The following is a 26,339-nucleotide window of genomic DNA, read 5'->3' as shown; positions in this document are numbered from 1 at the left end:
GAGCTTTGGGTTACTTGTAGCCCTGACCCCGAGCAGCACTTGCACCGAAGAGTGTCCGCCTACACTCCATGAGTGTTGCGTGAGCTGGCCCTTTGTGTTTTCTCTCGAGGTCCCTTCGCGATCCCTAGTCAGACTGGTGGGTCCCTGTGAAGGCAACTCTAATTCTAATTGAGCTTACCTGGTTGCTCCAGACGTGCTCTGACTTCCCATCGCTTGGGGAGTCCCCAGGACCTTGCTGGTCCGCATCGAAGCATCTTTTCTCTTCCTGCATGGGTTGCTGTTGCCAAGGCTTGTTGGGTCCAATACAGGCACCGACACCGCAGCACTCGACATCCTTCGTGGGACAGCGCGAATCTAGCTCCTGGTCGTCGTCGACGCCTCCTGGTCCTCATGGCTGCAGAGTCAAGCTTCACCTCTTCGCACCTGAAACACCCAACATCGGTGGGCATTTGTCTATCGTGCCCCTGGTCACTGGCAAGTGACCCAGACTCTGTGCCCTCTGCTTTCAGGTTCTTCTGATCTTCGATCCAGGCTTGGATCACACCAGACACTTTTCTTCTTCCCAGCAGCAGCACTTTGCAGCAAATCGCCATTGAAATCAATGACGATTCCCGACACCATTTGACACCTATGCACCCGGCTTCCCTGGGTGAGGTAACTCGAGTACTCCGGTGCTCTAGTGAGTGCTGGCCCTAGAACCCCCTAAGCCTAAAGGGATTTGCTCAAAGTCCTCTCCTAAGTGTCCTTAATTTCTAAAATTCCAACCGCGACTTTCCCATAGAATAGTACAGGGCTCACGCCTGTGTTCTCACACTGCACGCGTCCCCCGTGGGTCTCCTGTGTCACTACCATGGGTGGTTCCTTGGGGTCCCAGCGATTCTACGTGCTCTAGGCACGGTGTCTAGTCAAGTCGTGGTTCTTATACCACTTTCTTATTATATGGTTTGGTCCGCCCCTAGGGCCCATGGTATATTGTGCTATTTACTGTCGTTTTAGAACTGTATTATTGTGTATCTTGGACTCTAATCTCATAAAGAGATTAGTAGTGAGTGTTTCGTAATAAATACATATATTTTATATATACCTTGTGTGGTTCTCCTTCCATTTAGTAATTCAAGAGGTTATAATCAGGTAAACCAAGCTGCTTTACACTCCTTCAAGACTTAGCCTGAAGGCTGCTCTCTATAGCTACCACTAGGATAGCTTTCAATAAAGGTTGTCTTTAAACCTATCATCAATAAGGGTTGTTTGGACTGGTACAAGGTGCCCACTATAACTAGTGGACAGCATATACCAGGTCAACTTCTCACACCAATGCCTTGTACGGGGTAGTAAGTGATATATAAATGCAAAAGCAATTATACGATGACACTATCTTTCAGAAATTCCTGCGTACAAACATTAAAAGGTAGGCAGCCAAGAAAATTAAAGGTTTGCTACAATCTGTCCTAAAGTACATTATTACCTTCTCTTCGGAGTCCAGGCGAGGGCTAGATGCAGATCGCTTGATGCCCCAACCTTCACTGGCATGACTATCTTCAAGCTTGGCATCTTGTAGCACCCCAAAGCTTCCAGTTTTCCGCAGACCAGCTCGCAATGTGGCTAAAGAAGAATCATCCTTCTCTGTAGTGTGGCTCAGCCCCCCGGTGAACTGCAGAGATTAAGTAAAAGGTTGAAAACGGTCATGGATGGAACTGTGGGCAAAGGAGAGTCTTGCACCAAATGTACAAGGGATAAAGCAATACATTTTACTAGTCACAACAAAGTAACATCATGGTGCCACTACTTCTACCTCATCCTGTTCATTTCAAAAAGCTAATCATACCAAAACAAAGAGGAATGTAAGAGAATTGCCCACTAAAAAACCTTGTGACACAGTGAAACTGAATTTTTCACTTCGCTCTCTGCCACAAAGAAGCATGCATCACTACAACTGCATCACAACCACCACTGCTCTCCACTGGCTGCTCACTGAAGACCCTATTACGGCCGTGTTACATACAAGTTGACCAATCTCAACTTGATTATCTACCTTTGAAAGAAACGTATAGTTTACCTGTCGGTGTAGTTTTGCAGCTTGAAGACTTTCTGGATTTACTATGCTGTGCATTTTTCTGCCATCTCGAGGTTGGGTCCAGAATGGCGTATTTTTCTCTTATTTTTTCGTGGCCCAGGTGGGCGTCGGCATACCACCATTTGGTGTCTGTTCGGCACGTCGACGCGCTTCCTGCGCCAGCTCCCACCTTTGGTCGCCATCTTCGGATTCTTTTTTTTTTCTCTTCCTGTCTTTATTGTAATTTTTTGTCCTTTAAACCCTTTCCTCCTGGCTCCTTCTGGCGGAGGAGGATGGGATCGCTAGTGAATCCAGAAAGTCTTCAAGCTGCAAAACTACACCGATAGGTAAGCAACTATACATTTTGCAGCGTGAATCTTTCTGGATTCACTATGCTGTGCATAGATTTTGTAGCGGTTTTGTAGATTTGCGGTGGCTGGGTGGAAGAGCTGATTTCTGAATGTGTTGTAAGACCTTCTGTCCTACTTGAGCTTCCTTGCTCATTTGATTATCTATGCAGTAGTGCTTAGTGAACGTGTGCCCTGAAGCCCATGTTGCTGCTTGGAAAATGTCCTGAATAGGTGTGTGTGCGCTAGAAAAGCTATTGTTGCTCCCTTCTTCCGTGTTGAATGAGCTCGTGTTGCTCCTTGTAGTTCTTGCCTAGCTTGTTTGTGGCAGTATTGTATTGTTTGCGCAATCCATCTTGCAATTGTGTTCTTGGAAACTGGTCACCCCAGAAAACTGGTGGCAAAGGACACAAAGAATTGTTTTGTCTTTCTGTACTCTTTTGTTCTTTCTATATAGTGCATTACTGCCCTTCTGGCGTACAGTGTGTGTATTGCCCTTTGTAAATGTAAATGTCAAGGTACTTATAGAGCGCACTGTCACCAGACAGCCACCTTGCGGTGTCGCCTTTTGCGGTTTCCTGGCGCTAATACTCATACCGCTGTGGAACCCCTCCTGGCTTTCCCTGTGAAGTGTCCACTCCTGGGCACACCCAGGGTGAAGCCAGGCATCCTTAGCGCTGTTGGGGCCGGTGTGGAGACTAAGCAAGCTATTGCCCAGAGTTGCAGCGTGGGGCCCGTGATTAGAATAGGCACCGAGGCGAGAATAGACAGGTCCGAGGAAATTGAGCCCGAGCCCCACCAAGGCGGGAATCGAACCCTGGTCCCTGGCCAGAACTCTGCTTCAGGGTCTGCCGCTCTAACCATTGAGCCACACTCCTCCCTTTCTAAGCTTGTGGTCGGTTTTTGGAAAAAACTTGGTATCTGGATTGTTTGATTGATGTGGAACCTTGATACCACCTTTGGCAGGAAGTGTGGATGTGTTCTCATTACAATCCTGTCGCTATGTATTTGTAGATAGGGGTCTTGTATTTTAAGCGCTTGCAATTAGCTAACCCTCCGTAGTGACGTGATAGCCACTAGAAAGGCTGTTTTAATCGTGAGCATGTGCAGCGTTGCCTTATGCATTGGTTCGAATGGTGCCTTCATCAATTGAGCCAGTACCACGTTGAGTTTCCATGTTGGCGGTGGCGCCCTCTTGAAGGGGGGGGGGGGGGCGCGCAATTCTTTTTGCCCCTTCTAGGAATCTCTTTGCCACTTGCGATGTGAAGAAACTTTTCCCAGTTCCTCCCCTTGTGTAGGCTACTATCGCTACTAAGTGCACCCTTATCGATGTGCAGCTTAGCTTGCTGTGCAGTAGATGCGTTAGGTACTTCAGTACTGTTGCCTCCCTTGTAACCCTCCTTTGTAGCCCTTCCTTAATGCACCATCATGTGAATCTTTTCCACTTGGCTATGTAGCACTTTCTTGTGGAAGGTCTCCTGGCCTCCCGTAACACTGCCATTGTGCTTTCTGGTAATCTTAGGTGTGCGAATTCGAAGTCTTGAGGAGCCATGCAGATAGGCTGAGGCTCTCCGGCCTTGGGTGCAACACCTTTCCGTTTTGCATAGTTAACAGGTCATTCTTTTGGGGAAGCTGTGTGCTGGCTCCTGTGCCATTTCCATTATCTGTGAGAACCCGGTCTGTCTGGCCCACTGGGGTGCAATTAGAATCAGCATTACGCTGCTGTTTCTGCATTTGTTGAGTACCGTGTGTAGCAGTGGTATCGGGGGGGGGGGGGGGGGGGGGGGGGAAAGCGTATGCAAATGTCCCTGATCAATTTATCCATAGTGCATTCCCTTGGGACTCTTTGCACAGTTGCCTCGATGCGAAGTGTTGGCATTTTGCATTCTGGCGTGTTACAAATAGGTCTATTTGCAGTGATCCCCATTTCCTGAATATCCTTTGAATTTCTTGCTGGTTGATCTCACATTCGTGGGATGTTGACGTCTGTTTCCTGAGCCTGTCTGCTTCTACATTGTCCTTCCCTGCGAGATGTATTGCTAGTAGGTCTATTTGGCTTGTAATAGCCCATATCCACATATCCTGTGCTAGCCTTGATAGGATCACTGAGTGTGTGCCTCCTTGCTTGTTTATATAGAATATTGTGGTGGTAGTGTCTGTTTGGATCAATACCTTCTTTCCGTACAGCTGTTTCTGAAAGGCTTTTAAGGCTAGGAACACTGTTTTCAGTTCTAGATAGTTGATATGCTTCACCGCATCCTGCTATGCCCACAGTCCCCTCACCTTGAGGTCGCTCATGTGTGCTCCCCATTCTATTTGGGATGCATCTGTTGTGATGGTCAATGTTGGAGCTGGCTGTGAGAATGGTTTTCCCCTTATTAAGTTGTCCTTGTTCCACCACGCTATTTCCTGATGTACTGCATGCGTGACAACCACGAGGTCCTCCCAGCTCCCTGTAGCCTGTGACCATTGCTGTTGAATCTATTCTTGGAATGGTCTCATTTGTAGTCGAATATTTGGAATTAAGTGAATGCATGATGCCATCATTCCCATCATCTTGACCACTGTCCTCACTATCAGAGCATGCCCCTTGCGGTACATCTGTGTCTCCTTCAGAATTGCTACAGTCCTCTTTGTGCTTGGAAACACCTGGCCCTGTATGGTGTTGATCTCTGCTCCCAAGAAAATCTTCACCTGTTCCAGTTCTATGGATGACTTTTCCCAATAAGTTGAGAACCCTGGTTGTACTAGTGTGTGCATTACCACTTGAATGCCTTTCCTGCAGGCGCTCTACGAGTTTTCTTTTACCAGCCAGTCGTCGAGGTATGGATATACGTGTATCCCTTGCCTCCTTAAGTGTGCTGCTACTGCTGCTAGGCATTTTGTAAACACCCTTGGTGCTGATTGTATCCCGAATAGTAGTACTGTGAACTGATAATGTGTGTTGTTGATCACAAACCTTAGTAGGTGCTTGTGTCTCTTGTTAATTGGTATGTGAAGGAAGGCGTCCTTCAAATCTATGGTAGCTATGTAATCCCCTTCCTGTATTTGGAGTATTACCTCTTGCAGAGATGTCATCTTGAATTTTTGTGTCTTTATGTACTTGTTTAAGTACATTAAGTCCAGGATGGGATGTAGTGTTTCGTCCACCTTTGGTATGAAGTAAGTGGAGTAGACCCCCTTGCTTCTCTCCCTGTATGGTACTATTTCTATGGCCTGTTTTTTTTTTTTTTTTTTTTTAGAAGTCCCTGTGCTTCCTGTAACAAACGAAGTTCTTTTGCAGAGTGAACTCTTTCACTGGTTTTCTGTCTTGGGGCCGTCTTTGCAGCTCTATGCAATATCCGTGTATTAGGAGGTTTAGTATCCACTTGTCTGTTGTGATCTTCCTCCAGTCCTGGAAGAAATCCTTTATTCTGCCTCACACAGGTGTTGCGTGTTGGAGGAACTGTATGGTTACTGTTCTTTGTCCTGATGTTTTGCACAACCCTGCAACCCTGGAGATGTTGACTGGTTGTGTCCTGTCCTTGTGGTGAAGTCACTTGGAGGTGGGCTGCTGGGCTCCTCTTGTGTTTCCACGCCTCTATTGCGCCCTCGAAAGGATTGGCCCCAGGGTCGATACTGCCAAGTCTGCTGCTGCTGTCCCTGCTGCTGTCCTTGGCTCCCCCCTGGTGGCCATGCTAGAATGACTGATGCGTTGTCGTTGGCTGGCGATTCCCCCTACCTGAGGGTCTTCTTGAAGGTGTTCCCCTTCTCAATCCTCTAAACTGCAATGCCCCCATAAACCTTGCTGTTTCATTTTCTCTTTCTTGAGCTGTACGTCCACTGTGGGACCGAAGAGTTGTTATCCATTAAAAGGTGTATTTAGGATGTTATTTTGTACTTCGGGCATGAAGCCTGAAATTCTCAGCCAGGCATTCCTTCTCTCCGTCACCCCAATCAAAATCTGTCGGCTGGAAGCCTCCGCTGCGTCCAAGGCAGACGTTAAACACGTATTGGCCATGGTTTTTCCTTCCTCTACCGGATGGCTTGCTCTCTTCTGGTACTGCTCAGGCAGATGTTTGAGGAGTTCTCCCACCTCCTCCCAGAGCTGGTAGGCGTGCCTGTTGATGAGGGCATTGGAGTTTGCGATACGCCACTGTATTGCCGCACTCCTTTCCTCCTTTCTCCATGTGAGGTCCATCCTCTTGCTCTCCTTGTCTGGAGGTGGTCCTGTATTTGTGGGGGATGTTGGCCCTTTTCCTAGCCGTGGAAGTGATGATGGAATCTGGTGGCACTGATCCCCTCATGTACATGGGGTCCTTTGAGAAGTGTTTGTACTTCTCCTCGGCTCTTGGAGTCACTGATCTACAGATTGCCAGCTTCTTGAAAGCCTACTTACCCTGGTTCAGCACACTTGGTAGCATGGGTAAAAACTGACACCTTGTCTGTGTTGGCAATAAATTTCGAGCAGGAAACAAGACTGAGGCTTCTCCTCCTCCTCCAGCTGCACTACATAGGTGTCTGCAGCCCTCTTTATGACCCGATTATAGATCCCTATGTCGCCCGGCGGCAAAGGCCTCGAAGGGTGTCTCTAACCCTCTTCTGGCGAATCGGTGTCGAGGTCTTGCCACTGCAAGTCTTGTGCCTCCAATGGCGTCGAGCTCTGGTATTAGTGTTCCTCTTCCTCGCCCACCGCGTCGAAGTAATACAGGTCCTCTTCTTCCTGTTCTTCGGCTTGTTCGGCGGCCGAAGTTCTTCGGCACCCTTTTCGGCTCAGACGGTGGGCTTCGTTGGAATTATGTACTGCTTCATCTTTTCATCGAAGTCCCTTTTTCTTTGAAGAATGCTCGCCATTTCGGCTTCAAGCCTTTTCCTCTTCTTGTCCATCTCGGACGCTTGTTCGGTATCGAGCTCTTCGTGCTTTCGCTTCGAGGTCGTCGACGTTTAAGATGCACTCTGTGTAAGGCCTTCCTTTTTCGGCGTCGACTGGTCCTTTGAGACCAGACTTAGACGACCTTGCCTTGGCCTTTCACCGACTGGGAGTCCTTAGCCAAGGATCCGCTGGGCTGGCTTTCTTTGGAGGCAGTTGCTAGCGTCGAGGTCTTTGACGGCAATTCTCCTTTGTGGGAGGATTTTGACTCACTCTTTTGAGTGTCTGTCGAGGGCCTGGGGTTCGACGACTTACCTCCTTCATCCTCTTTTCGACCTCTATGTCGGTCACGTCTTCTGGGCCTTCGGTGAAGTTGTCCTGAGAGGCCCAAGTCCCGGAGCGATGGAGGTGCCCCTTGCCCCTGCATGGCGTAGTTAGCCCTTCATTGCCTCTCTCTCACACTTAGTGTCTTTTGAATGAACGCCGAGCATGCTTTGCAGTCCTTGCTTCGATGGTTGAGCGGCAGGCAGAGGTTGCAGACTGGATGCTGGCCCTTCTGTGCGTATTTATGTCGGCAATTTTAACAAAATTTAAACAGTCTTGTCCATTACCGCGCCCAGGGAGCCCCCTGTGTTCGCATCCTCTGTGGAACTTCGACGTTTCAGTTGTTCTCTTCCTTCCTCGTCGTCCCGGTTAGTTGGCCCCGCCGACCGGCAGCCGATTGTCGATTTCATGGTGATTTCTCAGTGATTTTCCGGTGCTTCTTCTCTCCAAAGCTCTGGAGCTCCTTCGTTGACGACCCAGACCCAACGGCAGAAAAAATAATCTGAAGATGGTGACCAAAGGTGGGAGCTTCCGCAGGAAGCGTGTCGACGTCACGAACAGACACCAAATGGTGGTATGCCAACGCCCACCTGGGCCATGGTGAAAAAAAAAAAAAAAGACAAATCTGACACTTCTGGACCAAACCACGAGATGGCGGAATAATGCACAGCATAGTGAATCCAGAAAGATTCACGCTGCAAAACTGAACAAATCCATATGCACACACAAGCTCTACACTTTACATAGTCACACTTAGCTTGGGTCCAAACAGAAATTGAAGGTTACTTTCAGCAACTGTCAAATTAAGACAGATTATATTGTTTACTATTTTACAATCTAGTCTGTACCCATGCAAAACAAATATTCAGGTTCGCAACATAAACCTTAACCCTTCAAGGTCAGAAGTCAGATTCCAATACTTTGCACAGATGCTTAAAACTGTCCTGGTCCTATGACAGTTCATTGAACAAAATACAAATCACAATTTTCCAAGGTTCGAAATGAAGTTGGCAACAAATCACATTACCACACTGTTTGCAGGTAATTGCCCTTTTCACCAAACCACTGCTAGTTACCACTTCCATTTCATTGCCAAACTTGTTTACATTCTTCTTCTCGTCCTTACACACGCTGCTTTATTCAAAGTACCAATTATGGATTTTAACATCTATTTATGTTCTATGGTCATCTCAGGAAACTAACCACTTCAGTCAATCATATCCAAACCCAGAGATTTATATTCTCTGCAACCCTCCGAGGCTCCCTGTGCACACTATCATCTGCTCCACCAAGACGTGATCAGCATTACTAGCTGCCAGAGTATGTTTGACTAATGCATGAACAATGCACTGCCTGTTTCTTTACACTTACATTCATGTTTCGTTCAAAGACTTGGCAACAGTTTATATTGATCTGTTTTTCTTACTTGAATCCACACCATTTCATTCCTTATTCTCTCCAATGGAGAAATGCCCATCCTTCATTTGAGGTTTAATATTCTTAATATGAAAGCTAATTTGGTACTTTGGACTTTTTGGTCACATTTACACAGGAAAAAAGAAATTGCAGTTTTCAAACGGCACCAATCTTTTTTCAAGAAATTATACAGACCGCTGCTGGCTTTGCCTTCACTCATGTTTTCAGTTTAGAAAAGAGGTACACACTTGTAATTTTAAGCATTTAACATTTCGTTTTTTGTTGATGTTTTGTTACCAATTTGTGCTTTCAAACTCTCTAACTGCCATGGATGGCTTCAAAGCAATGGGCTTCTTTAAAAGGATTAAACTGTTGGGAAGGAGGCATCTACTGATGGAAAAGACTGGTCTTTAATGTCGTTCAGAACACCTGATGTTTATGATGGCACGGAGCAGACTACTCCGAATGGCCAATGCCTCCATGGAGAAACAGTGCCTCCTTTATTGCAAGGCAAGCTTTAAGAATTAGCACCCTAAATAAGAGGGTAGCAGGGTGAAAGCCAAGTATTGAAAGACCTTAAAGGTCACGAATGAGTCTCTCACTATGGAAGTCAAACGTGAACTTCATGTGGCATGCCAAAGTACAGAGTTCTTAACTTTACCCCATACAAGTCTACAGAAAAATCAAGGCCTACATTATACTAGTCTACATATGAATGCATAAAAGCGAGACAGCATAAATCAAACAAATGTGCCGCAATTTAGGAAAGGATTGAAGACTCACCATTTTAAGGAACACTACATCATGATGCAGTAATGGTTCATAAACTGACTTCCACTCCTAGCAGACGTTTACTGCATCTTTGTGTTTGACCCAGTAACCTCCCTGCCGTCTTTCGGCTACATTTGACTTATATGCATACATATAAATATAAAGTTCAATGTTATGACAGACACAATTTGCAGTTGTATAAAGTCTTCGATGCATAGACCAACTCATCAATAATCGACTTGAATGTAGGATTAGACATCTGTTTAAGGCAGGATATAGCAAGTACCAAAGAGTAGACTTGACTTTTGCTGAAAGGTTAACAAACTGGAGTCACTTCCGCCTCCTGGCACTGCCAGGGTAAACATGAAGGTTGATGAATAGGGGCTTGCTACTCCATACAGACAGAATGAAGACGCGGTTGGAGGGAGTGTGATGGTGGGGCATTATAACTCATACCTGCCGTAAAGCAGCCATTGGCTACTTCTCTATCCATTGTGAGCGAGCAACAGCCTATTTTGAAAATATAGATTTTACCAGCAGCAGATCACTCATTTAGAAAGTGTAATTTGTTAAGTTTTAGCAAACTTGGTTAACTCCACACCTGGTCATAAAACCCTCGAATATCAAACACAAATGTAATGTGCTCATAACAAATAATGCAATCAAGTCAAGTTAATTATGAACAATTTATTGAGGCATGGTGATGAAATGAACCAGCTGCATGAGAATTTAAGCCTGGTATATTTTTCAGCAGGTGTATTTGAATCAGACTAGATAGCAAGACTTTTTTTTTTTTTTAAAAGAGATTTCACAGTGGTTCATGAAATTACAGTGGTCACTGATTTACGTGGGTGAAGGAAGATCTGGATAAACGGGGGGAGAATCAAGGACAGGGGGGGGATGAGGTGCAGCAAATGAAGGGAATAAGGATCATAAAGAAAGGGATTAGTAACAAAAGAACAAAACGGGAGGAATGGAAGAAAAAACAAGAAAGGAGGGACAGAGGAGGAAAGAAAGTAATGAAGGGTAGTCTTGGGTTGCAATCCCTGTCCATTTCACATTTTTTCTGCTTACCACCACAGTACCTACTTCAAACTCACCAAAACAATTCAGCTCAAAAGGAATTACAGACTAAGAATCTTCACACTGATCAACTGCATCTACTTAGCTGAAGGAGGATGTTTTTCGCCTCTAGACTTTTCACTGATTCTGCAAGCGCCCGGCCCCCGTTCGACAAGTTACCAACCACATTGTGGCATATCCAGATATGTATTGGAGGGCCAACCTCACCAATGCCCTATTCCATGCAGTGGATATAGTATGGAATCATTCCAATCTATCAAAGACTCTCAAAAGAAGGCGTGGCTTCGCGCTGAAGCGAAATGGCCGCTTAAGAGAGTAGCTCCATCCCGCACATCCCGAAACCACTCCATCCACCACACTCATCCGATCCCTGCTCACAGGGATAGCCTTCAGCAGTGTTGCGACATCGACCTGGCCGGTCGCCGCTGCCACAAATGATCCGTGGGGCGAGTGGGAAGCCCCGGTATTTTGCGGTCTGCCTGGAGTAATGGACCGGGACCTGTGGTTACTGCGGACCCCATGAGACATGTGAGTGCGGACGGCTGTGGAATCAGGAGACACTGGGGAATGAGAACTTACCCAGGGGGTGCGGTGTCGCGGAAGCTGTGACCTCCCCCGTGACGATTCTGGGAGCAGTGGAGTCACCGAGTGCCGCCCTCACCCCCTGGCCAGTCTGCATGCCTGAAATCGGCGGTGGGGCCTGCTGGGCCGCATTGATCGGCGGCGCGGCAGGCCTTTCCACATCGGCAATCCCAGCCGCCTCTGTTGAAACTGAGGGGTGTCACCCCTGGAACTGCGTCGAGGAGAGGCCGGCGCCCCTGTAGTGCTGCGGGGAGAGGCTACCCTATGCAAACAACGCACACAGCCCTTTGGGAGAGGAGGAGGTTGAGACCTGTGTTCCGGGTCTGGCTATAGTGCGCACGGCCTGCTGCACTCGCCGCTGTCCTTGTGGCTGAAGAACCCGGCTGGCTGAGGTAGGGAGGCATAACCCAGGGGTGCAGATCGCGTGTAGACGGGTCGGCAGCCTGGGACCCCACCACGAGACCCCACGCACCGGTGATTGTGGGTTGAAGATCGCACCCCCCCCCAGACGAAAGCCTGCACAGTCAAATCTATCAACTCACAAAGGCCATTGAGCCGGTCGGGGTGTGGTGGAGAGAGGCGAAGACCTACGGGGGACGTCCAAAGGCTGGGGCCCCCCCAGACCCCTACTGGTGAGGTTGCTTAATTTTCGCGATTGAGACACGATCCTGCAGTGCTGCGCCCCCTCTCCAATATGAAAACGCAACCATTTCCTTTTTCCCGGCCTTCACTCAAGCCGTCCAGAAACAAAAAAGATCATTCCTTAAGGTCAAAAAGAGACTCGAGACTCAGGGACAAAGTCCTTAAGTATGCCATGCCCGGCTAGGTTGCGGGTCGAGGAAGATGGCAAACCATGGTTTTTTGACCATGCTGAGGTCATGGCAGACTGGCTGGAGGGCTGGAGAAATGCAAATGAACCTAACGCCCGCTGAGCCCGCTCTGGTGGGAGACTCTGACCGTGGGGTGGGCCTACCTTTGTGGTCTCAAACATTTGTTTTGTTCCTGATCTGGAGCCGAGTCGGGCCGGCCCCAGGGGTGGCCCTGACGGCCAAGAGGTACATTGATCGTCTGACTTATCCTATGTCTTTTATGTTCCCAGAGACACTGGAGGTTGTCCCATACGGGGCATGATACGGATTAGTATTGTTAACTGTGGTTGGGCTGGGGGATGGACCACTTTTTATCCCCACATTTAACTCCTAAGTTTTCGGGTTGGGTGACAGGCAAGTTAATCTCATGGGTAGTTCTAGGCCCAGAGTCCAGGGGAGCAGGGACGAGGGCTTGTTGGAGTGGGAGGGGGGTTTGTTTGTTCTAGTTCATTCGGCAGCACTATCTATGAGGGCCTTCAAAGGCAAACCCACATCGGACACTATTTATGGATACACAATGGGATAGGAGTTTAACCTTGTTGAGCTTGAACGTCAACGGGCATGGTGACAAGGTGAAGCGCACCTTGGTCCTCCAATACCTTAAACACCATTCCCCGGAGGTGGTTTTCCTCCAGGAGACGCACCTTGTGGGCAACTCCTGCAAGACACTAAATAGATGGGGATATAGGCTGGTGGCCCATTCTGGCTTCACCTCTGGATCCAGGGGGGTGGGAATCCTGATTAAAAACTCTTCCTTTTTATGTACAAACACGCACTGATGAGTGGGACAGATATGCTGTGGTGACGGGACAGTGGGAGGGCAACACACTCACCCTAATGTCAGTATATGTACTGCCTGGCATGCAAACGCAAACCTTTTTTCCGATCTAGAGACCCAGTTGCGTTCACTTCCCTAGGGTCTCTTACTAGTGGGAGGCGATTTCAATGCTGTTGTCTCTGGTTCACTTAACGCCCCCCCCCTCCTCCCCCCCCCCCCCCCCCCCCACCCCGACATTGGCCCCTCGTATCATAGGCTCTCAGACTTTCTGGAGTCCTTTGGCTTATCCGATGTTTGGCAGACACTTCATCCTTGTGACATCCAATACACATTTTTCTCAGGGGCGCATCGAAGCTTCTCTCGCATTGACCATCTCACAACTCCCGCATCTCAAGCCACACACACGCCTCTGTGGGACTCCGAGCAGTTAGGTAATCTCTGGTCCACGAAAGGCTTTGATAAATGGGACCGGATTGGTATATCCCGGCTGGGTGATGTCTGGGTGAAAGGTGCTATGGTTACTTTTGCCACACTCCTGCAGCAATTCGAGCTCTCTAGTACGGAATTCTTCCGCTATTTGCAGATTCGTCAAGCCATCACCACGACCCTGCAGAAAGGCACAATCCCCCCCGAATCATCACCATTAGAGGACCGTTTGCTAGTCGGCTACCTTCCCCAAAAAGCGATCTTCCTTACATATCAGAAACTGATTAACAACACCCCTGACCCGCTTGGGCGCTTACGTGAGGGCTGGGGGAGAGACGGACTGGAGTTTGATGACGAAGAGTGGCGGGAGGCAGTTGCCTCACCTAGGGAAGTGGTAATCTCGGCACGTCTGCGATTGGTCCAGCTCAAGATACTTCACAGAACATACATCACTGGGCCCCAATTAATCCACATGGGGAGGAGCGTGATTGCAGACACCTTTGTGGGCATGTAGGTACCTTCATCCACATAATATGGGAATGTGATCAGATACAAAAGTATTGGCGGGAAATACATGAAGTAATGGAAGAAGTGCTACATAAAACAATCCGTCCGGAGGCTAAAAGATGTCTTTTAAACATGTGGGGACCCACTGATTTAACAAGTATGGAGAGGCTCTGGGTTATGTTGGGGGCAATGGATGCCAAACGAGATATAGCCCGGCAGTGGGGGGCGGCTGCTCCTCCAACCCTGGCTTCCTGGGAGAGGGGTCTAGACTGGTGCATGTTTAGGGAGAAGACTGTATACATAGCACAGGGATGCCCCAGAAAGTGGTCCGTGGTGTTGTCTAGGTGGAACGACTATCAGGGAGGAATATGCGTAGCCCCTGTACACTCCTCAGAGGAGGAACCACTGTCCCCTCGAAAAAATGTAGATTGTCTGACTGTAATCACCATTGTGTCATTTCATAACAAATGTGCTAATGCCGACTGTTTCTTCATTTGCTTATGTCTAATAAAAAGATATTTAAATAAAAAAAGACTCTCAAAAGACAGTGAAGTCGGAAACAGCAAAGGTTCGAAAGCATAACTACTGTGCACTTTCTCCACCCTGCTACAAGTACTCAGGCTCATAATAGAATTACACTGGGCAACGGCTAGAAACGATGAAGAAACGTGATAAGGGGCAGCCAGCATAGATCACTACGAGACATCACAAGGCATGGTGCTAGTTTTAATCTACTATTCTGGGTTGCACCCTTCCAGGATAATTAAATATTTTTATCTTTTTGGTGAAAATCGTTGCAATGGGAGCATTGATTTCCACATGTTTTACACTGTTACCTCTGACCCTGCAGCAAGAGGGAGGTATCCTCCTGCAAGATGGTAAAGTGAAAGAGAAAGAAAGATGAAAATAATGAGTGGCAGTGAAAACTCAACACAAGTTCAGCACTCTGCAATAGTTAGAGATCACTATGTGAGAAATGAAACATGAACAAAATTCCACTCAACACAGAAGGGGCAAACCTCAAAGCAGCATCAGAAGGCTGGTCACATCAGAATGTGGTCAAAAAAATCATTTTAAGGTCAGTTTTTGTGTACACCCACTGTAGAAAGAAATGCCAAACACCAATTCCATTGTGTTTTTGGTGCTTCACTGATCAATTATAGGACAGTGAGATCAAACGACGGGGACAAAGAAAGAAAGGCTGATCCTGTTTGTGTACCTGCGTAGGCGAACAAGGCTTCAGAAGTTCTGGCCCTCACCAGTGACAAACCGAAATACCAATGTGCCTTCAGTTATGCACCAAGGGCAGCGTGGGGTATGCAGATATTCCTTCTCTGGGGGTGGGGCAGACAGATTTTTACATCGTGATGCAATATCTACTTGGGTTAATTCCTCCAGAAGGAGGAACGTTACTAAAACTGATGACAGAGGAAAGAAAAAAAGGCCAAGGGTTCTACAAATCAGAATGTGTATTTAGTGTGCTACAATGTCTGGCAGGCAGGCAAAGCTTAGAAGAATCAAAGTAATCCTTTTAACAACCACTAAAAAATACGGATCATGTTGAGAAGCACTGAAGATGAAATTCTAGGCAAAGGCGCAATATGTTTGTGGAATTTCACCAGTGACACAATATTAACCATTTACTCATACTGTTTCTTCGCTGAATGACAACTAGCCTTTACATAGGCAGGTAAAAATTAAAACATGCCCATACGATCTTTAGATTGTTTTAAGGAAACATACAATCAAACAGTAATGGTAGGGACGGATAAATATGCTAAATATACCTTTGTGTAATCCTTGTGCTGTTTCATGGGTTTCTCTCTGAATCTATACATAACATACAACAGCACATATGCAGGACCATTCGACCCCTTCTTGCAATGCGTTATTAAAATATTCAAATTTTCTCATCAATTTTTAAAAATGTCACTTTACAGGCCTGCCATGCAGAAAAAGGATTTCTAAGGATCTTGCGGACAAACTGTCCATCGGCAGACAGGAAAGAAAATAGAATTAAAAAATAGAACGCCCCAGAGGATATATTGATACTGAAGTCCCTTCACACAACCAGGCAGCTCATAATATCAGACAGAGAAAAACACTACACCAACATCAATGAAGTCCACAACAGAAGGAAAACCATCAAGCAACCAAAACCATCAAGCACTGCATCAACCTCCTGCAGAACCTACTTCATTCCACATAAAAGTGAAATGCCACCAATCTTTTCTTCAGTAAAAAAAGATAATGCAGTCGATTCAACACCACATCGATACCAAGACTGCCTCTTCTCATACACCCACTCCTTCCGCTAGAATACAGCAACAGTCATCCTTAAAAAACAATATCTGTCAGATCTCGCCAACATACTCAAGGCCACTTCCACTGAAGATGTTCATCAAAGTTCTCTTATCTCTACTTACAACTGTCAATGCCTCTCACTCGAGGCATTTTCCCCAGACACTCAAGAAAGGCCAGATGCTCCCAATCCTAAAGAAGCCTACACTAGAACCCTGATGTCCTTGCCAACAACCAAGCCATTATTCACCTACCATTTATCGGGATAATCATTAAACACAGTCCAAGTTGAACTCCAAGGTCACATAAATGGTAACCATCTACAGCACGACTACCAGTCTAGTTTAAGACCACGCAGCAGCACAGAGTCCACTACCTTACGCATCGTAGACAATGCCCTCTTGACCACAGATGAAGATAATCCTGCCTCCTACCCCACCCAAAAATGCGCCCTGTAGGGTTGAATGGGATTCAACAGCAATGTCCTTCACTGGGTCTCCCACTTCCTTTCCAACCAAGTTTGTTCACATGGGTACCTACAGGTCACAAAAGATCCCCCAACATATGTGGAGTCTTCCAGGATTCCCTACTGTCTCCTGTCATCTTGACACTTTACATGGAGCAGCTTGGTGCTATACTCATAAGTAACAACTTCAGGATTCGCCAATGAAAAAACTCAACGTTAAAAACTCCCCTGCTTCAGACATCCAATGCCTAAACTCTGCAAATCATCCAGGCCTGAAAGTCTAATGCCTACCTGAAGCTAAACCTATTAAAGACATAATTCCTGCCAAGAGCAACAAACTAGAAACAGTACAAACCTGATTTCATGAGAAGAACCTTCATTGCTTTGCATCTCAACTCTAAAAGAATGCCAAGACACTATAATCACCCTCAAGGACCACCTTGCCCCCCACACAACCCAAAAAAGCCTGGCGCCAGCTCTTTTCTAAAGAAAGTCAAAAAGCATTTCTTCCAGGAAGCGATTTCAGAACTGTTATTCAAGCCCTTTGTACTCGCATATATAGGATGGTGGTAATTCTCTGCTCCAAATCCTCCCAGACTCCACATTAGCACCCCTTAGGGGCATCATACACACCAAGTCTCGTCCTGGGCCTAAAGAAATATCACATCACCCCAATCTTGATGGAACTCCACTATCCCTCCCCCCACCCCCCCATAGCCAGCCCGCACCATCTTCAAGACCAGCTGCAACATTTAAAAAGCCATCATGACTAGCACCTCTGCTTGTCTTGCAGACAGGATTGCCATCTCTGGTGGTTCTTGGAATACCTGCAGCCGGGCTGTAGACCAAGTGAAAAAGAAAAAAAGACCATAACAGGCCTTTTCCATCTATGCACCCAGAATCTGGAACATCCCCATATCCATGGGTACTGCACAAACTCCGCTCCAATTTAGAAAAGAGTTCAAGACTCACCTCTTGAAAGAATACTACATTGCATGCATTAGCCCTCCACAACCCAGCTTCCTCTTCTATTGCTTGTTAACGTTATGCTAGTCTTTGACCACATAAAGCACTCTTATGACCTTTGGCTAGGTTCGCACTATAGAAATACCAAATACTTAAATCCTAATGCTGCCAATAAGCCAAATTACTACAAGTATAACTGACTGAAAACACAATCCTTTAAACCTTTTGTAGCACAAACAAAAGAGAACTAGAGCCTCTGTCATAGTCTAAACAGTATAACACCTGTTCCTTTAAAAACTCCTGAAGCAGTACTGTTCAATCATGCTCTGCAGGGTCAGTCATGGAACAAATGTATCCACAGAAGCCCTGCATGAGCACGTGGGCGCTAAAGGGAAGGCAACATACTGATAAGCCCGATCCCCAATTGTGAACCTTAAGAACAGATTTTTTTTCTTTTTTGCATGTTTGCAAGATCATATATATTTAGAATTTTTTATTAAGGCCTATTGTAAGAAACTGTCCTCGTCCCTTTCCTCATCTGACTGGTCATCACCATTCTCAGATGGGTGGGCCTGTGCATACTCAGCCACGAGCTCCTGGAGCCCTTGTTTGGTTGGATGGTTGGTTTGGTTGGATGCTGGCCCATTGGTATATTTTTAATTTTACATAAGGACCTTAACTCCTTGAAAGACAAGTGATGGTAAGGGGTGAGGTCAAGCTCCTCAACCATGTCCTGTATGTTATCTTGGTTACCTTCACTAATAGCTGGGTTCTGTTATTGAGACATTCTAACAAAAAGTTTTAACCCCTCTACCACTGACTATAGTGACTTTATTTTCTAAATTTCTAAAGGGACTTAAGCAAGGCCCTAACAAGACTTTTAGTAGTTTGGAAAACAATGCCAATTTGTAAAAATCAGAATTCTAAAGGCAATTTAAGAGTTCTGTTGTGTGATCAGATGGTAACAAAGTAGTCCAACAAATGCAAGTTTGTATCCCACCGCTGATCCACCAATGTAAGAAACTGGCTCTATATATACTGCACCAAAGTGAGGTACAGTATGGTAGCTTGGTCGATCAGTAGGGCAGTATCAGAGGACAGTGTTAAGCATTTGATGTACACAGTCAGCAAATGAATTCACACACTCAAGGACTGAACTCTAGGCCAATTGTTTTGCAGAACCAAGCAAGCCTGGTACAGGTAAGCATATAAGTACTTTGCAGTAGTAAATTATTTGCATGAACACAGTTCAAAATTGCAGTATTACTCGTACTGGTTCTGGTTACAGTTTTAACTAAGCAGTTTGCAACACATTGCAGGTATAGTACATTCAAATGAATGGGCTTTTTAAGAAAAATGCAGTTGATTACTTTTCAGATTACTTTTGCTAACACAGGGTTAGATCCTAGATTCATCCCTGGGACATTTCCTGAAAACAGGTGAGTAAATGCGTTTTAGTTAGAGGTACGATTTTTAAAGATTAATGTATTTCAAAAGTTGACTGTGACAGGTTGGGTTCAACGGGCTTGGAATTAGAGCAAAAGGCGGACTGGTGGTCGACTGTACCTCTCTCCTCCTCTTATCACCTTCCAGCAGACGGAGTGGATGTCACACCCAGAAGCGGTATCTTACAACACAGACGACGATCAAGACGTCTGTTCCTTTAATTGGGGATTCCTGCAGGACGAGATTCCTCCCCCAGATGACGTCAGGACGCCTCCAACATTAAGAGCAGGGAACACCAGGAAGTCGGTGTGCCGCGACACCGGAGTGAAGGAAGAGCCGGGAGAGAGAGCGATCGACACGACCAGCAGAGCAGAAGCAGACGAGGAAGGAGAGCGAAGCCCGGACCCCGTTGCAGCGCCGACGGAGCCAGGAGGCCAACGACACCATGAGCCGCCGGGACACGCTCCAGGAGGGGCGTGGCTAGAACAGGTACGGGACAAGTTCTCGGGGTGGGTTGGGAGGAGAGAACGTTTCTCTCGTTAAACAGGAAGCCTCCGACTCCCTCGCTCCTTATAACGCACCTACCCCTGCACTGGGCACTAGTTCACAACACCCCCCGACCCCCTGAGTTGTGTGTCACTAAGTGCACCCGTGTGTGGTGTATCCCTCACTCCCTGGGCCCTGGTATATCGGACGTCAGTTGATCAAGAGTCCTGATGTTTTTTTGTTTTATTTCTTTTCATGTTTCCCGCCACAAACCCTCCTCTATCTGATGGGACATTCGGGTCACGGAGACCAGACCTCTAGAGACCGCAGAACGAGCGCCATCCCAACCAGAGAGGGACTAATCCACTCGGGACCACAGATCCTGCCACCTTTACCCGTCAAAGACTGAGTAGTAAACCAAAACGTGTATCTGGGACAATAAAGCCCTACCTAAAAAGACCTGGCCTACGTTCAATTACTGGTACCCCGCCACATTGAAACAAAAACTTTTTCACAAAGAACCCCCAATGTTATCCTATGGAAGGAAATTCAATTCACAGGCAAGTTACGTTTTAGTTACTTTTCTTACTCAGTGCTGGACACCTGGGTTCAGCACTGGGACCTTTCCTGCAAACAATTGAGAAGATTCGGTTAGGTTATGTGTGCGATTTTTAAGGAATATTCGTAGTTTTCAAAAGTCGACACTTAAAAACTTTTTGGGAGAAAACGTGTCCAATGTTATTCTATGAGGAAAAAGAGGTTATCGGTTTCCAGGTAGGTAATCGGTATTTTGAGTTAGGGTTCTGGGGTAAGACTCAGGGGTCCCCCAGGGTCAGTGATGGACTGTTGTTGCACCCCCAGTGGCACTGGGGCGACCAGGTGCAGTGTTGAGGCCCAAGGTTATCGTATGAAGGATCGGGGGGCTCTTCTTGGTGGCGGCTGGCAAGCAGGCCACAGGGTTGTGGGAGCAAAGCTCGTAGGGTTAAGCTCAGGCAAGTTGGGGACCAGGTTAGCGCAAAAGGGGCACCCTCAGCGGCACTGGGGCAGCCGGGTGCAGGGTGCTGTTTTGAGGTCGGGTGCCTTGTTGATTTCAATGGAGATTCTCCGGGACAAAGGAACACTGCAGGCTCGGGAGGGCGAGGATCTTCCAGGAGTGACCACCACTTTGAGGGGTACGTTGGGATGTAGAGGAATGGTTAGGCACCACTGGGTTGGGCACACAAGGCCGTGGGGAGTCGGGTGCAGGGGTGCCTTTGGTCGTCAGATTTTCTTACCTGCTCTTGTCGCGGTGGGGGGGGGGTCCTCTGGATTGAGGCTGCAGGCGTCGTCACGAGGCTTGAGGCAGGTCAGCGGTCGATGGATCTCGGGTCAGGATCGCTGGGGAGACCTCCTCGTGGTATTTTTCCACTCGGGCCAGGTTCGGCGGGTGCAGAGTGGGCTGGATTCACGAGTCCTGGCTGGCACCCGAAGCTGCAGTTCAAACATGTCCGGTGTTCATGGGAGAAACAGCTTGGAAAGTGAAGGCAGGCAGGCAGGTCCTCCAGGGTTTTTGAGGTTGCTGTCCGCTGGACACGCCGGGGTTTTGCAGGAGCAGGTTCGAGGGGGAGACAGGCCGGTAGGGCTGGGGCCAAGTCAGTGGGCGTCGTCCTCTTGTTAGCTCAGCACGACTTCTCGTCCGTCTCTTTTTCTTGTGGTTGCTGGATCAGAGGAAGGAAGGTTCAGGGTGCCCTGAAATACTAAATGTAGGGGCGTTACAGGTAGGTAAAGGGCAGGGACCAGTGAGTCCTTTCCCTGGGGTGGGTACACCCCCTATTCTGCTACTCTCCAGTGGGAGGGGGGCAGGAGCCTGTCCCTGGTTGGCTGGGTCCCCCCAACCTCAAGATGGCAGGGACTCGAAGTTGTTCTTCACCTCGCCTCCCACACCGTAGGGGTGGAGTTGGCAGAGGGGGCACACCTCGCTTCCTCACTTGTTTTTCCCACCAGTTCTCCCGCCCAAAGTGGGGGGTAGAACCAGTGGGGACCAGTTGCTGAAAGCAGCAAATGGTCTGGAGAGGCTCACAAAGGCGTCATGCCTTTGAAGCTTCTCCTTTGTGAACCCTGCCCATCCTGGGGAAGGAGGCTTGGCACCTCGTCCCAGGATGTGCATTGTTTCAGGCCCCCCGAGAGCAGCAGGCTCTCGACCCAGGGGTCCAGTAAATGTCTGGTGGTGGCAGCCTGGGCAGCTACTCAGTCAGGTCACTGGTAGTTGGTCGTTTTTCAGGGGGCATCTCTAAGATGCCCTCTGTGGTGCATTTTACATTAAATCCCACAATGCCATCAGTGTGGGTTTAATGTGCTGAGAAGTTTGATACCAAACTTCCCAGTCTTCAGTGCAGCCATTATGTTGCTATGGAGTTCGTAATGACAACCTCCCAGCACCATATACTCTTAATGGCTCCACTGCACTTACAGTGCCCAGGAATGTACCTGGGCACTGTAGGGGTACAGGGCTCATGCACCTTTACCCTCACCACTGGCATAGGGTACCCAGCTAGAGGGGTGACTGATGTATGCCAGGCCAGTAGTTTGTGGGCATGGCACACAGGGATGTGTGCCATGTCAACTGTTTTGTTCTGCACCCAGACACTCAGCCTGCAAAGGCAGTGTGTGTGTGTGTCAGGGTACAGGGCCACTAAGGGTGGCAAAATAAGTGCTGCAGTCCTTAGGGGCCTTCTCTGGTCTCAGTGCCCTGGGTACCTATGGTACCATTTACCAGGGGCTGACATATGGCCTGAGATGCCACTTGGGTTTAGGCTTCAATGCAGTTTTAGGGAAGGAACACAAGCCCTGGGTACCTGATTGGCAGGCGCCCAGGGCACACAAAGTCAAAGCACATCAGCAATTTAGCAAAAAGTGGGGGCATATCATGCAAGAAAGACGGCACTTTCTCACACCTATCAATTCACAATCTACACAGCACCCAGGGAGTGAGCTAACAAATATGTTACATATCATAAAGGATTAATACCAGCCTGATATGCCCAACCTTTTGGTTACAATAATGTACCTGGATTAAAACCCAATGGCTTTTTCACTAATTCCAGTGAGTTTGATTGTCCAGGAGTAGAAACTTCTAGAAGCTCTGCAGATATCCTCTGCAATCTTGAACACAAACAAGAGACAGAAGGGAAAGCTTCTCATACTCTTCTGTAGGATATAGAATCCCCACTGATCCACAGTGATGTGTATCCATTGCTGAAAAAATGAAAAGTCTCTACTGTGAGAAAGTGCCATCTTTCTTGCATGGTATGCCCCCACTTTTTGCTGAATTGCTGAATGTACTTTGACTGAGTGTGCCCTGGACTCCTGCCAATCAGGTGCCCAGGGCCTATGTTCCTTCCCTAAAAACCTCAAAACCAAATTGGCAAAGCTTGGCCACATGTCGGCCCCTGGTAAATGGTACCCTAGGTACCCAGGGCCTTGTGACCAGGAAAGGCCTCCAAGGGCTGCAGCACTCATTGTGCCACCCTTAGAGGCCCTGTACCCCAACACACACACACACACTGCCCTTGCAGGCTGAGTGTCTGGGTACAAGACAAAACAAAGTCGACATGGCACACATCCCTGTGTGCCATGCCCACCACCTACACTGCCCTGGCATACATCAGCCACCCCTCTAGCTTGGTGCCCTATGCCAGTGGTGTGGGCACAGGAGCATGAACCCTATGCGCCTACAGTACCCAGGTCCATTCCTGGGCACTGTAAGTGAAGTGCTGCCATTTAAGAGTACATGGTGCTGAGAGCTCATCAAACACAAACTCCACAGAACCATAATGGCAACACTGAAGACTGAGAAGTTTTTTATCAAACTTCTCAGCACATCAAACCCGCACTGATGCCAGTGTAGGATTTAATGTACAAAACACCACAGAGGGCATCTTAGAGATGCCCCCTGAAACCTAACCTACCCTACAATCCACGTCTGGTCTGGGAGGCTGCCTAGGCTGCCACACAGCAGACATGTTGCTGGACCACTGGGTAGGAGAGCCCCCGCTCTCCTGGGCCTGCAACAATGCACATCCTGGGCGAGGTGCTAGGTCTCCTCCCCCAGGATGGACAGGGGGAAGCATCAAAGGCATGCTGCCTCTGGGAGCTTCCCCAGGCCACTTACTGCCCCCACTCTGGCGGGAAGCCTGGCCGGAAACCCCACATAAGGACAGGGGATGTGCCAGTCTGCCAACCCCACCCCTCAGGTGGGGGAGGCGAGGTCAAGCACATCTCCGGGCGCTCGCCATCTTGAAGATGGGAGGCCCTGCCCAATCAGGACTAGGCTACTGCCCCCCTCCCACAGAAGAGTGGCCAGATAGGGGGTGTACCCACCCCAGGGCAGGGACCCATTGGTCCCTGCCCTTTACCTACCTGTAACGCCCCTAAATCTAGTATTTAGGGGCACCCTGAACCTTTCTTCCTTAGATTCAAGATTCCGAAAAACTAAGAAGAGCAAGAAGAAAGAAGACCTGCCGTGCAGCTGCTAAGAAGAGGAAGACACCAACTGCTTTGGCCCAAGCCCTACCGGCCTGTCGACCCTCGAACCTGCTCCTGCTACATCCTGGCACCTCTTGTGGCCAGCAACGTCACAAACCCCGGAGGACCTGGCTACCTTTTGGTTCTAAGCACCTGGGACTCCCATGAGCAGAGGCTCTGCTCACAACCAGCTTCTAACCCCTGGCATCAGCCCGGAACCGCGAGCCCTGCACACTCTGCACCCGCCAAGCCTGGCCTGTGCCGAGTGAACAAAGACCCCGAGGACGTCCCCCCGGCGACTGACCCCGAATCCGGCACCCAAGGACTCACCTCGATGCTCCTGACGACGCCTGCAGCCTCAGAACCAGGTGCCCCCCCCCCCCCCAACCGCAATCAACCTTTCTTCCACAAGCTAGGGCCTCCTCTCCACGAAGAGAAGATGGGTGGGTGGGCTACAGGCCAATCCATCAACCGCTGTCGCTGGGTGCCAGGCACCAGCCTGCACCAAGGAGGGAAGGCAGCGTGGTAGGAAGGGGCTTCCAAGACATGTGGCCAGAGACACTGGACAACGCCATTTTGAACAAACCCAGAGGCTGGACAAGGAGGGAGCAGGGGCAGGGACGTGATGTGTCGCTGTTTGATAGGACCAACAGAGTCTTCCTGCCAGCCCCCTACTCAACTTTAAAAAGTGCTTGCACTGGAAGAGAAGCTCTATCTGGGGTGTGGTCTGCTGAGGCTAAAGGTGCTGGAGCCTGGCACAATGGGCAGTTGGAAGGAGAGACCCCCTGACTGCCCCCAGGACCCTAACAGCACCAGAAAAGCCCAGGACAAGTGCGCAGGAGCAGTGGCCTCTGCGCAGGGAGAAGAGAGGCCAAGGAGGAGAGCCAGGCGAAAGGCTGGAGCAGGGAGCCAGTGAAGACAGCTCCCTGCTGCATCCACCCTCTCAGAGATCCCGAAGGTGGTGGAAGAGTGTTCCCAGTGGCTGGGCCTGGTAAAGAGGAGCCTGAAGCGCCCCATAATGCCTTGCCAGGCATTTGGAAATCTGCAGTTTTGGTGCTTTGTGGCCCCCAGAGGAGGGGGGTAACCCTCACTTGTGAAAAGGTGCTGGGGGGAGCTGCTGGAGAAGCGCAGTCTCCCCCCCCCCCCACCAGCACGAAGAAAAGTCCCCCCCTCAGTGTCATGGGGACCTAAAGGAAACTACCCCGCAAGGGCTCAGCTATCATTTAAACACCTTCTAGGCTGGAACCTTTGTTCTACAGCTGAGGGTGTGTGGAGAAGTGCATCATGAAGTGAAGGGCTGAGTTGGGGATGTGTGGAGAAGTGCATCCCTTGGCGGTGAAGTGGTGTAATTGCACCGAAATGCATTTACTACTGGTTATTTCTTTTTAGGTGGACTGAAAGTCACATGTGTAAAGTGAAGTACCTTTGTAAGGTGATGTTAAGCTAAATGGACTTATGTTGCTGTACCTTCCTGCTAGGGGTCTGGCTGTATTTATGCAATCCCATGCTTTTACCTGTGATTCCTTTTAAAGTGAAGAGGTGCACTGCAGGAGAAGTGTAGTTGCCTGGAGTACTTCTTTTGACGGGACTGTAAGTCACATGTGTAAGGAGATGTCATAAGCCAAGTGGGGTTATGTTGCCAGACAGTCCTGCTAGGGTGTCTGGCTGTATATGCGTAATCCTGTGAATTCATCTGTGATGCCTTTAGGGGCTGTAATTGCAATCAACCAAGGTGATGAGTACTGTCATTCTAAAGTGTGCGTAAACATGGATTCTTGCTGCTGCGCTTAGGTGAAGACCTCAGACTGCTAGCCCTTAAGATATAGAGGTGCATACTTTATGGTCAGTAGGAGATGCTCAGTCAGGGTCATGTGTCACCAAGGCAGGTTTACCCCTTTTTAATGCTTGTTGAGGTAATGGGGTGGGTCGCCACTGGGATGGTGCCAGTGCGCAGGTCCCTCGCTCCAGGTTATGTTCAAATATCTGCATAGGGGGCAAGTTGATGTGCATACATGGGAGTGGTGGTACTAGACCCCACCCCCCCCCCTGCGGGAGGGGTGAAGATGTTATTCAAGGTCACAAAGTAATTCCAACAGCTTATATATATTTGTAAATTGGTGCATAGTATTGAGTAGTGTGTGTGTTTAATAAATGTACTCTTACTTT

At 48.3% G+C, this 26,339-nt stretch overlaps 1 protein-coding gene across 3 annotated transcripts in view; it reads right to left on the bottom strand.

Annotated features, from left to right (window-relative positions):
• Nucleotides 1-26,339, bottom strand: part of PPP1R12C (protein phosphatase 1 regulatory subunit 12C) — a 1,231,266-nt gene that overhangs the window by 753,851 nt on the left and 451,076 nt on the right. For all 3 annotated transcript variants that reach the window (XM_085616407.1, XM_085616408.1, XM_085616409.1), the window contains exon 10: nt 1,466-1,651. In XM_085616407.1, the coding sequence (XP_085472533.1) occupies nt 1,466-1,651 (186 nt within the window). The remainder of the gene's footprint in view (nt 1-1,465; nt 1,652-26,339) is intronic.

Source organism: Triturus cristatus, chromosome 7, assembly GCF_964204655.1.
Source record: "Triturus cristatus chromosome 7, aTriCri1.1, whole genome shotgun sequence".
NCBI classification, from domain to species: domain Eukaryota; kingdom Metazoa; phylum Chordata; class Amphibia; order Caudata; family Salamandridae; genus Triturus; species Triturus cristatus.
This window is presented reverse-complemented; position numbering and strand designations above follow the sequence as displayed.